This window comes from Brassica oleracea, chromosome C7 (assembly GCF_000695525.1).
Source record: "Brassica oleracea var. oleracea cultivar TO1000 chromosome C7, BOL, whole genome shotgun sequence".
Lineage (NCBI taxonomy): Eukaryota > Viridiplantae > Streptophyta > Magnoliopsida > Brassicales > Brassicaceae > Brassica > Brassica oleracea.
In genome coordinates this window covers 16,745,390-16,759,460 of record NC_027754.1, presented here as the reverse complement: position 1 = coordinate 16,759,460, position 14,071 = coordinate 16,745,390, and the positions used below count along the sequence as shown (strand labels likewise).

At 31.5% G+C, this 14,071-nt stretch overlaps 1 protein-coding gene across 1 annotated transcript; it reads left to right on the top strand.

Annotated features, from left to right (window-relative positions):
• Positions 1-11,533: 11,533 nt before the first annotated feature.
• LOC106301188 (GDSL esterase/lipase At1g29660-like) lies at positions 11,534-13,598 on the top strand. Its single transcript, XM_013737535.1, has 5 exons — positions 11,534-11,915; positions 12,006-12,130; positions 12,233-12,478; positions 12,828-13,083; positions 13,186-13,598. The coding sequence occupies exons 1-5, from the start codon at positions 11,672-11,674 to the stop codon at positions 13,407-13,409; spliced, it is 1,095 nt and encodes a 364-aa protein (XP_013592989.1). The 5' UTR covers positions 11,534-11,671; the 3' UTR covers positions 13,410-13,598.
• Positions 13,599-14,071: the final 473 nt, after the last annotated feature.

Below are 14,071 nucleotides of genomic sequence, written 5' to 3'. Positions count from 1 at the left end.
ATTTCCTAACGAAGACAGTACCTGGTCAGAAGTTCCAGCTTTGCTTAGCTTTGCTGTGAACTTTTGAATGTCCACTGATGAGATAGAAAGACGCTCCAGGTGACTATGGTTGTCTAAACTTCACCCTCGCAGATCACAAGTAACAAACGCATGTTAGTGAATACGAAGGAGGAGTCAATTGATGGCCAAAAGTATCGTGACAAGAGACAGGAGAGGTTACCTGGAGCAGAAGTAGAATCGAGAAGAGTCCTCGGTTCAGGTGGAGGAGTTCACCAAACAACATCAACCAGTCACGGGTTTGGTGTTAGTAATGTCGTCACCAACCATTTCTTCAAATTGCTTTTCTAAACCACAACGAGCTACAAGAAACAAAAGGAGTTGTTGAGAAGTTCTGTTGATAAGAAGCAGGGAAGCAGCGCGTTTAGAGCTCACCGAGCTAAAGCAGAGTACTCAGATCAAGATATAGAATCATCGGGGTCGTACTAGGGCCGTCATACGTGAGGGTGCCCTGAAACGTCAGATGGAACAGATCAGAGTAGATCGAAAACATGCAGAAGGAGGGATGAGGACTTGTCAGTTCATACCTCAGTTCACAGAAGAGGTGGAGTGTGACAGTGGAGATCGAGTAAGAGCCGGAATCATGTCGGAGAAGACATGCAAGACACAAGGAAGTAAAGGATCAGTGACAAGTCCCAAGAAAGCTCTCGACTTTCTTTACAGAAGACCCTAATCTCAAAGCTAAAATGGAGATCAGATGTACCTGGAGATAACAGAGGAGCAGAGGGACGTCGGTACAACGGAGCTGATCGAGATCTCTCGGAAATCTGAGCCAAGACCATTTCTCTGGTGGAGGTTCGCGAGAAGAGAGACGGCGAGAGAGAGAGAGTAGAGACTAATGTCTTTCTTTTGCAAGAAGACCAAAAGAGACCAAGGCGTGAGGCTGTCGGCACGAGGGGTCATCGAGGTGGGCCAGGATCTGGCCTTAACCAAGCTGGTGGAGATTTGTGAACATAGCTTGGGCTTCGGCAAGACAGATGGGCCAGAAGCAATGCTGATGTGACTTGGGCCAAGAACACGCATGCCCACTCCAGCTGAAATACCTAGTCACATATAAACATAACGTGAGTATGTTGATTAGGTTAAGCCGTACAATACAAGAAGGTTGTTACATAGCAGACAGCAACAAGTATTCAGATCAAGGCGAAGTGCAAGGGGAAGGAGACAACAATACAAGATCAATAGCTTAGGCCTAAGTCTAGTTGATCTAAGGAGTTTGTTGTATTCTCTTGTGAAGAGTATTTGATACTTGTGTAACAACTTATCTAGAACACTACTTTGGTGTTTCTAGAGTCTCTTTGATCTAGTGAAGTTTGGGAGCAGAAGTTCTCCCACGAGACGTACCGTGCCGAGGGCCGGGAACTCGTTAAATTGACTGTGTCATTGCTTTCAGTTTAAAACCTAGATCTAAGATTAACTTGGAACCTAAGTAACCTAAGCTAAATTCTCTTACAACCTCCGAAATCTCAGATCCATGTACAACTTTTATTTTTTGAAACTGGCTTCATCTTGGCCACAAAAGATGTTTGTTCTTGCGTTAATGATTTCATCATGCTGTTATATTGAATTTGCTTGGTTCAAAACTCGGTAACATAGCACTTGCAGGATATTCAATTTCGTAGCTCCGTGAACCATTTCCTGATGCCAAGTCGAAAAGTGAGCGCTATATAGACCGCTAAATAATTGTGTTCATAGCCCGTAGAGACACCGAAACCATTTGGATTAGTTAACTTTTGTGGATATACATTGCTGTCAGCTTGCAGAAGAGGGAAGTAATTAATCGATCCACAGATCAGACCAAAATTGATCGGACTCTTTATTGCACTATAATAAGAATGGTCACGTTAATAAATCTTATTACAGTGCGAATGACGTTAACGTATAATTGGTATGGTCACGTTAATAAGTCTTATTACAATGCGACTGACGTTAACGTATGATGTTACTGATAACTAAAAAAAGTTTCAAAAATGAATTAACAAAAAGGGTTCAATTCCAGCCCATTCTATATCTTTCGATTATTGGTGGGTTCACAAAAAGTTTGGACTGGTCAAGCAAACTTCACCAATCACCACTCTTTGCTGTTATGTCGGCTTTGTGAGTTTATAGTTTTCTTGGGTGGGGGGAGGATAAACTAAGCCTGAGACGGATCCGGATATCCGAAAAAATTTAGGGTACCCGGATCCGGATATGTCGGATCCATGGATTTAATATCCAGATCCGGATCCGGATTCGTGTTTTCCGGATATCCAGATTTCGGATATCCGTCTCAATATTCTATTACTCGCGGATATTTGGATCCGGATCCGTAAAAATAATTAAAAATAATATTTTTTTTTAAAAGAAATACTAATTTTTAATATAAAACAAATTTAAAATACAAGATTTGTATATATATATATGTCTATAATATTTTAAAAACTAAAATATAATATTATAAGATTAATTTATGTATGAATATAAAATATCAAATATTAATATTAATAAAATTTAAAAATTTAGTGTGTTATAAAAATAGGATCCGGATCCGGATATCTGGACCTGGAAATTAAGATATCCGGATCCGGATTTGGTTTGGACGGATTCAAGATTATACTATCCGGATTCAGATCCAGGCACCCCGGATAACCTATTTTCAGAACGGATCTCGGATCGAATCCGGATCTCGGATAATAAGTTTCATGCCTAGGATAAACTACGCATAATATAGTGACTACTCCCGCGGGGGGGAGGGGGAGGATAAACTACGCATAATATTTAGATGGTAGTCAAATTAATTATATTATATAGAATTTTTTTTTTTTTTACTTCCATTTCTGTTTTAATAGTATTGATAATAAATTTGACAATACTTTTTGAAAATTCGATGACCCGTTAATAATCCGATTCGAATTTAATGAAAGTTTTTTAGTTAAAAACCTAATAAACTTGATAAAAATCTAGAACATCACCATTAACCTGTTAAATATGAAAGATTAATGATTTTTTATGAAAAACAATCAAAGGGTCGTACAATATTTTCGAAACTTTATGAATATTTGGTTATAGTATATGAAGAGCGATTTAAATTTTTATGGTCAGGTTGCTCAAGATGATTTTCATCAACTTTATCAATCTGTAAATGATTATTAGTCCAAATATATAAATTACAAAGTTTTTATACACCAAGTTCTGTAGGACATATGTAGCCATATCTTTGTTTTATTTCCCATGGGTTTTATTTCCCATGGTAATTAGTTACAGGGATCCAAATAAAAGATATTGACCAATTAAGTGCATTACATGTCAGAATATATAACTTAATTTATGAACACCAAAATAATATAAGAAATACGTAGTTATATAGTCCATTTTTGAATATCATGTAGGGGTCATGTTCATAGTTAATTTGCGGCTGATAAATGTTTACCGGTAGTATTCAAAACAAATTTATCTTTACCGTTAACTACATCTTGATTTTCGTGCAGGTTTATCTTTTTATATTAAAATATTTTAATTTATATAATAAAATTTATCTCTAAATTAATGTAATTTATATGTATTATATAATTTTTCAATGCCTATATTTAAGTAGCTTATATTGCTATTACTATAAATTTTTGGAACAAAATTTATTTTGAGAACATTATTATGTAACAATACTATTTTACATAATTTTAATTTTATTTCTAAGTTTTAAATGTATATGGAAGTCAAATTAAATTAGACTTACATTATAGAGAAGAAATATTTTGAGATATTGTTAAAAACAGCATAAATATTTTTTAAAAAGAAACTATAATATATTGTATATGCAAAATAATTTTGTAGTAAAAATCTTAATTGAAAAATTGCTTGAAATACACTTAGTTGGATAAGATTTTTTTATTTATTTTATTTGAAATAGAAATGGATATTTCTTTCTAACAAAATCTTTTTAAGATATTTATAAAATGTATTTCTCCAAATTAATTAATTTAATTTTTATTATCATTAAAATATTTTATATGATTTTAATTTTCGTTCATAAAACAAAACTAAATTTAATTTAATATTCTAATTATATTTTTGAAAATAAAATTTAAAATGATTCTGAAAATATTTGCTTAGATTTTTCTTAAACAATGTTTATTTGTATTTTAAATATTTTAAATAAAATATAAAGATATTAAAATATATGATGATTAAATTATGTAAACTTTTATAAACATTCAAGAGGATAGTGCATTTTAAAATATCTCACATGAAAAAAGTCATGACTTTAGTTTTAATAGTATATATAGTTATATTATGATTTAATCGTGGTTTGAATCAACATAATTATTTGGTAGACTTAATCATGAATCAAAATGAAAAGATTCTTGAAAAATAGCCAAATATGATCCAAAACTTGATTTAAAAAAAAAAAAAATAGAGGTGGATCGACGTTGTGAAAAGGTGGGGCATGTGCCCCATAATGATTATATTAGTTTCCTGAGGAACTAGCTGTTACTGGTCCATTAGACTTGTTGGTTGTCCGTGACATCAATAGCCCTTAGGGAATAGAGTTATCCCCACGCCATGAGTCTTGTGTTTCACATTTTTCTTTACTCTCTCTAAATGTAAGATGTTTAGAATAATTTTTATGTTCCAGTATAAGTATATAAGATATTCTCATATTTCTAGGTTACTTTAAGTTTATCAAAAATTATGTAACCAATCAAATTTAATAGTTTTATTTTGTAATTGGTTGAGTAGTTTTTAGTTTATAATTTTAATAATACTTTCTAGGTAAAAAATAATTTTTTAATAAGTGTGTACTACCCAAAATATCTTACATTTCATAACAGAGGGAGTATCATTTTTCTCTTAACCATATCTCATATTTTCTTTTCCTTATATTATCATTTCTACTTGTTACATTTTATATTTTCAATACGCATTTCTTATCTCTCATTTTTTTTGTCAATATGTTATTTGAGAATCTAAAAAAATTATTATTTTAGTTAATCAAATTAATTATATTATTTGAATCTGATTTACAAAATATTTTAGAATCATATATATGAAATTATTTTATTATTGTATATGTTGGTCAAAAATCATTTTATATTAAAGAAATTTTACAAATTAATGAAAATAGTTTATAGTAATTATTTTTAAAGATTCAGGATTTAAAATAATTATAGGTTTAATTTTTCCAAATAAAAGTTGCATAAATGTAATTTTAATTATAATTATTTTCATTTTTTTGTTATGCCATTTATTTGTGCCCCATACAAATATTTAGTCTGGATCCGCCCCTGTACAAAGGTATACTCCAACTTGAATCAAATGCAAAACTAGTGAAAGTACAAGTTACCCCGTATGATCGAACAAAAAAACAGAATGTATGTTTACGAATATATCCTTGGAAGTCTTCTCGGGGTTTTGTAAGTCTTCTAGCTTCCATGAAGTCTTCTCATATTTTAGATCTTACAAATAATTTATAAGAAAATTTAAAAATATTTTGATGGGTAAAAAATGGAAATATTGTAATTATAAACATTTATAAATGACACATTAAGATATAATAAATTTGAAAAGTATTCGACACAGAAGAGTGAATGTAGTGAGTCATTGTATTATTTGGTTTTGGGTTTGGTAACATATGTTGTAGTATTATTTGTATTTTTTATGGTTAGATTTTGGAAACTAAACATTTTTTTTGGAAAAATTAACATTGTTTTTGGAAAAATTAACATTTTTTTGGAAAATTAACATTTTTTTTGGAAAATTAAAATTTGACCTCTATGTTTTTAGTGTTGTGTATATTAAACACTTTTAAAGTCTATCTTAAATTTAGTGAAGTGTCTTTTTCTATTTAGTTAGTTATTTGAGTTTAGGCTATAAATTTAGGGTTTAGAAGTCTTCTATGCGAGTAATATATTTAGAGGTAGAAAGACTTCCAAGAAATCGTCTAATAGAAGACTTTTAATGATTCTCACTAAACTCTCCAACCTCCCTCTCATCTGTTTGAACTTGAAAACATCAAATTTTATATGAATTTTTCATTTTTTTGTCTCATCTCACTAATTTATTTTGCTTTTGCAGATTTTTATCACATGGTTCTCATATTCCATTGCTTTAAAGGTTAATCTATAAATTTGGATATCTATTTTTTTTGTGTTCTATAAAGATAGATATATTAATCTTCCACTCATTTTCTCTTTTTGAAGCTATTTGAACGGAAGCCATAAACACTTCCAGGAAGTCTTCTGACTTCATGGAATACTTTCCGGAAGTCTCCTGATAGAGTCTTCTTCCATGTCTTCTCTTTCATAACAAATTTGAGCGTTTCGGTAAGTTTCCATGGCTGATTTTTCTTCACTAGGTTACTTCTTGTTGCATAAAGTCCTTACTTTTTTCCAACCTAAAATTCTCCAACCTTTCTCTAATTTCTTTGAACTTGAAATTATCAAATTTATATGAATTTTTCATTTTTTTGTCTCATCTCACTAATTTATCTTGTTTTTGCAGATTTTTGATCACATGGTTCTCAACTTCCACTTCTTTAAAAGTAAATATATAAATTTTGGATATCTATTTTTTGTGTTTTATAAATGTAATCTAATTTTCCGCTCATTTTTTTTGAAGTCATTTGAACGTTTTTGGATATGCAGATTTTTTAAATCTAGGTCAGACTCTAGAAGATATCTGAAAAGTCGTCTCAGAAGTCTTGTAAAATATTATGTGCCAGAAGACTTTCAGCTTCCATGTCTCCTCTTTCATAATTCCCTAGAAGACTTCCAGTTAGTCTTCTGACAGAACCTTCTCTCATGTCAAATGAAGTCCAAACTTATCTTTGTGGAGGAATAATCTCTAACTCCTTGTGTAATAGTTTTATTTATGGCATGTTTTGTGATTTATGTGTGTACTATTTTACTTGTGATTTTTTTTGTAAATTTGAAGAGATATTAATGAAATTTTTTGTAAATATGTTCATGCTTACAATATTATCTTGCCAAAAATACTTGAATTTATTGAAGTTATTAATACAACTTCAATAGCAAAACAAAATAACACAAAAATTTAATCAAATTTACTAAAACTAAGAGAGAGCACTTATAAGAAAACTTATTCAAATTCACAAAATATCAAACATTACATAAGTTCAAACATATAACACTTTAAATAAAAGTCTTTTGGGAAGTCTTCTAGGAAGTCTTCTTAGAAAACTTAAATTTTAAGCGGAAAAATGAAATTTAAGCGAGAAATTTAAGCGGAAAATTATAATTTTATGCGGGAAACTTAAATTTTAAGTGAAAATTAAAATTTTAAATCTCATGAAAATTAAAAAATATATCTTATGATCTAAGAAGTCATATTAAACCATATAACTTGATAATCTTGAAGTTACTTAACACTTTTGAAAGTTTTTGAAAAAATCTTAAAATTACTTAACAAGTTTACAAAAACTAACGTGGAAAACTTCCGTGATAGCTAGAAACATTAATAAACATGAATGTTTCTAACCTCATAATTAAAATCAATTAAGTTATGAATTTCATTTGAAAGCTCCAATATCGATTAATATACATGAATTAACAAGAAAATGTTAAAAAAAAAACTTTATAGTTTTAGAGAAAATGAAAGTTTATTAAATATTGACTTAGAAGACTTCTTGGAAGTCGTCCGCCAGAAGATTTCCAAGAAGTCTTCCATTTAGGTCATTTTTGCAATTAAATATTTACAAAGGAAGACTTCTATAGAAGAGTAGAGCATACTTCTTTGGAAGTCTTCCTTTGTAAATATCGGCTTACTTTTGTTTTTGAAAAAATCTTGAAAATACCAGAGGCGACTTACCGGCAAGTCTTCTAGGATAAACATGTTAGTTTTGCAATTGATCAAATTGTGTCAAAAATTTGACCTTTTCTTGGAAACTTACATGGAAGTCTTCATCGAGAAAAATAAAACTTAAATATTACATTTAACTAGATGACTTCCATGTAAGTCGTCTCAGGTTACTTTTGCAATTGAAAAATAAAAATTAAATATTTAATTTTAATTAGACGACTTCCATGATAGCCAAGGTTTGACCATAATCTCGAAATAAAATTCTGGAAGACTTTCGTGTAAGTCGTCTTCCGGACGAATGACATGGAAGTCGTCTAATTAAAATTAAATATTTTAAATTTTATTTTTCAATTGCAAAATTAACCCGAGCCGATTTTCATCGACAGTGAGAAGACTTCCACCGAGAGTTCAGAAGACTTACATGGAAGTCTTCCGGTGGAAGACTTCCGTGTCAGTCATTTAGAGAAAGTCAAACTTCTGACACAATCCGGTCAATTGCAAAACTAATTTGTGTATCCTAGACGACTTACCATGAAGTCTTCTCTGGTATTTTCGAGATTTTTTTGTTAACAAAGAAAAGTCGGAAGACTTCTAGAGAAGTCGTCTCTAAAAACACACATAAAGTCAATTGAAAAACTAATCTCTGTATTGACCAGAAGATTTCCGTATAAGTCTTCTACGATCAAAAGACTTACACGGAAGTCTTGTGACGAACAGATCTGAAAAAAGAAACAGTTTCATACTTTCAACCAATGAGATAACTTGATTAACTTCTCCTATCATACATAACTTTACCATGAAACAGACCCACTTGTTAATGACCAAGAATCATGAGTTTTAACCTTACAAAGTATAGAATCAAAATCTTGGTTTTTTTTTTATGAATATAGAGAGAAAGTGAAAGAGATGTAGTTTGTGTGCATAAGTAATAAGATATGACGAGTAAAAATTGAAACTTTGGTGCATTAAGAGCTTCAAATTGGTTGTTTATGGTGGGTTGGTGTATTGATGTCAATGACAATATTGTAAATACTTGATGAAGATGAGAATGATAAAGTAAAACACTCAATTTCGAAAGATAAAAAAGAAAAGAAAAAGTAATGGTATTTTCGTGAATAATCCGAACTTCTGGGTGAATAAGACAAATGAAAGATCTAAAAAAATCATGGGTTAATTTGTATTTGAATTTTTGTTTTGAGTCATATTTAAAAAAAAATCCCAAGATTCTTATGTAAATAAGTTAACTATGAATAAATGTAGTCAAATGTAAGGAAATGTAACGTACCGGATATAAATGAGTCCTTATTATCTATTTCTTTAATTAAAACCTTACCATCCTAAATTTTATAGTTAGTAGTTATTAATATTTAAATTGTAGTCATATTAATTATATTACATAGCATTTTTGTATTTTATTTTTACCCAGAAGCAAGTTGGGTCCAACTTTATATTTTTGTTTTAATAGTATTGATCATTCTAAAATTTCTAAAACTACACAGAAGATTGGTTGTCAATGAAATTGTGACCCATGTTTATAGTAAGAAATACTAACTCTCTTAACCAATTTCACTCTGCGCAAGAGGCATATTATTACTTAGTTTTTCATATATTTTGACAACATACATAACGCCTTAGAATATATAGTTTCACTGAATAAAATATGAATAAGAATGAAGAATCTAATATCAATATAAAAGAAATCGAAAATTTATTACTTCAAGCTTATAAGTTTACATAGCAAACTGAAATTGATTAAAAATAAATTCATATAAATTAAAAGTATATTTCTCTTATTTCTAAAAGTACACGATCCTGCATGCTAATTATATAGGATGGTCGGTATAAGTAGTATCTACCTATTTGTTGATGTTTTACATTTTCAAATGCCCGGTTGAACTGCATTTTGAACACAGTTTCGTACACTACTAAGTTTTTGTTACTCCCCTGTCAATTTTCTTCTTACTGATTTTTATTTATGGAAAATTTTCCATGTAGATATCACATGCAAATTTTATGTTTTATGTCTATTACAAAAATCATAAAAATCGACATAGATAATATATTTTATAATTTATACATATAAAGTTCTTATTTCTCAAAGCTAGCACACACAAGTATAAACCCTATACGTACGTACTTAGTTCTGTACTGTGAGATTTTAGCACTTATGCGTGTGAAACGCTCTGCCTCTACTGAACCGGTCAGTCTATTTCCTTGGAAACGCTAGTGGCGCTTGGTTCCGCTACTTTAAAACAATCGCGCGATCAAAATACATTATGTACCATGTTCTAAACTAAAATGAACCAGCGAGTTCAAATATGCATCATATGACCGGAACGACTCAGCTCTGGTGGTAAAAGGGTTGTAGCTGTAACTTCCGCCACCCGGATTCGATTCGCGCTGGGAAGAACTATTTATATTGTTTGGGTTCCCGGCAAAAAAGTGAAAACACTTTTTTTTTTACCAAAAAAAAATATGCATCATATGATCGATTTATGATTGTATATATATACTATATTATTACTTATGGCGTAAGTCTAAGCACCGGCCCGTTTTGATATACATGTCGAAAAAGTTTTCACAAAGAGTCCACGAGAAATTAATGCCCAAACCTAACTCTACTTACTTACTTTTTCTTCCATTTTTAAAATCGAAATCTAAAAAATAACAGAAATATGATTTATACGTTTAGCTACAAACAGTGTTCCAAAAAAAAAAACGTACATCTACAGACTCCACCATTTACGCGATTATTATTACAATTTTCTTACAACCGTATTTTCTTAAGCCTTTAGTCAAAATAAAATAAAATCTTGCAACCGCATATTTTACCGAAGCTGATCTTTAATCTGGGCAAGTGCCATTCCCATTCAAACACAATTTTTAATTTTCATTAATTTTTCCGAAGACCTGGAATTTCAAATGGTTAAATCTTCATGAATACCACAAGCGCTTTTAGTTGAAAACTTTGTTACTTAATATGATGTGTCCCATGTTGTGATATATTGGCTAGTTTTTTTTTTTTTGGTGTAAAATATATTGGCTAGTTCCGCCCCAGCTGGCACCATTCATTTGAGGTCTATAACATAAGTAGCAGGTTTAGTGTAGGTAAGAAATTGTTACCGCACGTCGAATTAAAGCTACCACAAGAGTGCATAAGCGGGATGTGAAATTTCATATTATGATTTCAATTTCAGTTTGAAAAAATATATTCTAATATTAAAACCACCAGACAATAAACATTTTGAATTCAGTTTCAAAACAATTTGAATTTCTTCACAATAATATTATGATAGCCTTTTCAAACACAGTGCGTTAGATCAGAGTTCTCTTGGTAATGTTAGCACTTTTTATTTAGTTCATGAATACCATTGCAGACAATTTTAAGTTTTTACTTCAAAATCTATTAACCAGACGATAGGATCGATCGTGAAATGAAAATGCATTTCACAGAGTTTTTTTTTTTGTTAAACCCCATAAAGATGTCTTTAACTATAGTATTATTATTATCGTTTCAAAAAAAAAAACTATGGTATTATTATAAAACCAATTAAACAAAACTATAGTATAAAGTAACTACAAAATTAATTAACAACAGCTAAGAAAGAAAAAATAAATACTATAGCACTACCCTTCTCGGACTCCATATATAGACTCAAAACTTCTCTGGATTCTCCACATTTCACAACAACCACCACTCCTGCACTTCCCATTTTAAAGAATACACATACTTCACCAATACATTGTGTTATACAATACATTGTGTTATACAATACATAAAAAATCAATTCCCAATTTTTTTTTGTTTTGGTTGTGATCGATGGAGAGTTACTTGAAGAAATGGTGCTTAGTTTCTATGTTTGTTTTGTATTTGGGTTTAAGGTTTAAGGTAAAAGCAGAGCCTCAAGTTCCATGTTACTTCATCTTTGGTGATTCTTTGGTTGATAATGGAAACAACAATCGTCTTGCCTCTATTGCACGAGCTGATTATTACCCTTACGGCATTGATTTGGGTCGCCCAACCGGCCGCTTTTCCAACGGAAAAACTACCGTCGACGAGATAGGTATACACCCTTCTTCTTTACAAAACAATAGCTTTTGGTACCAGAAGCTAACATGTTTTATTTTTTGATATTTCCTGTTATATAATGTAGCTGAGCTACTTGGATTTGATAACTACATTCCCGCGTATAGTGATGTTAGTGGCGAGCAGTTACTTCAAGGAGTCAACTACGCATCTGCAGCTGCTGGAATCAGAGAAGAAACCGGTCAACAGTTGGTAACTGACCAGAACCACATTTTGATAAATCTCTCTGTGTTTCCATTTAGGACAAACGTAAAAAAAATTTAAACATTTGTTTGTTTTGATTTTGGAATGAAGGGACAAAGGATAACTTTTAGAGGACAAGTTCAAAATTATCTGAACACAGTGTCACAAGTGGTACAGATTCTTGGAGATGAGAATAGTGCGGCTGATTACCTTAGGCAATGCATTTACTCTGTTGGTTTGGGAAGCAATGACTATCTTAATAACTATTTCATGCCTCAATTCTACTCCACTAGCAGACAGTACACCCCCGAACAATATGCTGATGATCTTATCAATCGTTACAAAGACCAGCTCAATGTAAGATTTTTCAATTTTAGTGATTTCCAGTTAGATGAGACTGCGCTATGCAATAAGTCCTCTGCTTCTTCTTTTTTTGTCCTTTATCCTCGTCATGGGAGGACCCATTTGATGATCTGATCTTCATAAATGGATGTTTATGAACTTGGTCCAAATCAATACAAAGTTTCAAGTTTTAGCAAAAGATGGAAATTAGCTCAAAAAAAAAAAAAAATTCGAAATAAATTTATGCTACATGAACTTCATTTTTGGTTATAAAGATTCATATGCAGCTCTCTAAAAGGGATCCATCTAGTTCAGTTCTGACTCTAGCTTCCTTGTTCCACAATATTTCTTTGTGTTTATGAAGGCACTATACAACTATGGAGCTAGAAAGTTTGCACTGGTAGGAGTGGGAGCCATCGGGTGTAGCCCGAACTCCCTTGCAACGGGCAGCCCCGATGGAACAACTTGCGTGGAAAGTATCAACTCGGCCAACAGAATCTTCAACAGCAGGCTTAAGTCTATGGTCCAACAGCTCAACAACGACCACTCTGATGCTAGGTTTACATACATTAATGCTTATGGCGTTTTCCAGGACATAATCGCCAATCCCTCTGCTTATGGTACACATAACTTTTCATGAATCTAAATATGATCGTACAATCTATATTTTCTTGTAGTTTATACTCTTAGTATATGTTCGGTCTGTGGATGAATGTTTTCAGGGTTTAGGGTAACGAACGCTGCGTGTTGCGGAGTTGGAAGAAATGGAGGTCAGCTTACATGTCTACCAGGACAAAGCCCGTGTCCGAACCGAGATGAGTACGTGTTTTGGGATGCATTTCATCCAACGGATCATGCGAACACGATCATAGCACAACGATCTTACAATGCGCAATCGTCTGATGACGTTTATCCAATTGATATTTCAGCGTTAGCACGGCTTTAAAAGAAAAGAGAATAGGAGACTTCTCAACCAAGTGTATGTTTTCATATTTTAAATTCAGTTGTTTGGAAAAAGATTGTGAAGTTATGTGTTCCCAAATAATGACAAATATAAGGGATATTGACACAGCTTCACTGAAATTGAATCTAGTATGCTTGGAAAATATATAATATCAAATGTTAAGTTTGATCATTTAAGTTTTTAAAACGTCATTGGTTTGAACACCTTACAAGAAAAAGACAATGAATCAACTACGATCGAGTCCAAATCGGATGAAAGAACTTAGCAACATTCAGTTGTCTGGCATAAACTCACCTCTTTAGTTACTTATGTTTTGGACGGCTTTGATAATACCTTTCGAAGTTAAGTTCTTTAGTTGTCTTCTCGTAGCAGAATTTTTTTTTCAAAATCCAAATTTGCTTCTTTTCTTCTATGAGCATGCTTATTTCTGTTTGAATATGCATTTTTCAACAATAGAATATGCATTTTTCAAATCATTTGCTAATTTTTTATATTGGTAAAAGCCCATGATTCTAAAATAGTATCAAAGTCTGGCAAGCCCTAACAAGTATAGGCCATTTCAATCGAGCCGATACCATCCAACAATGTAAGAAAACGAAATGAAAAAAAAAAAAAAAAAAAAAAAAAAAAAAAAAAAAAAAAAA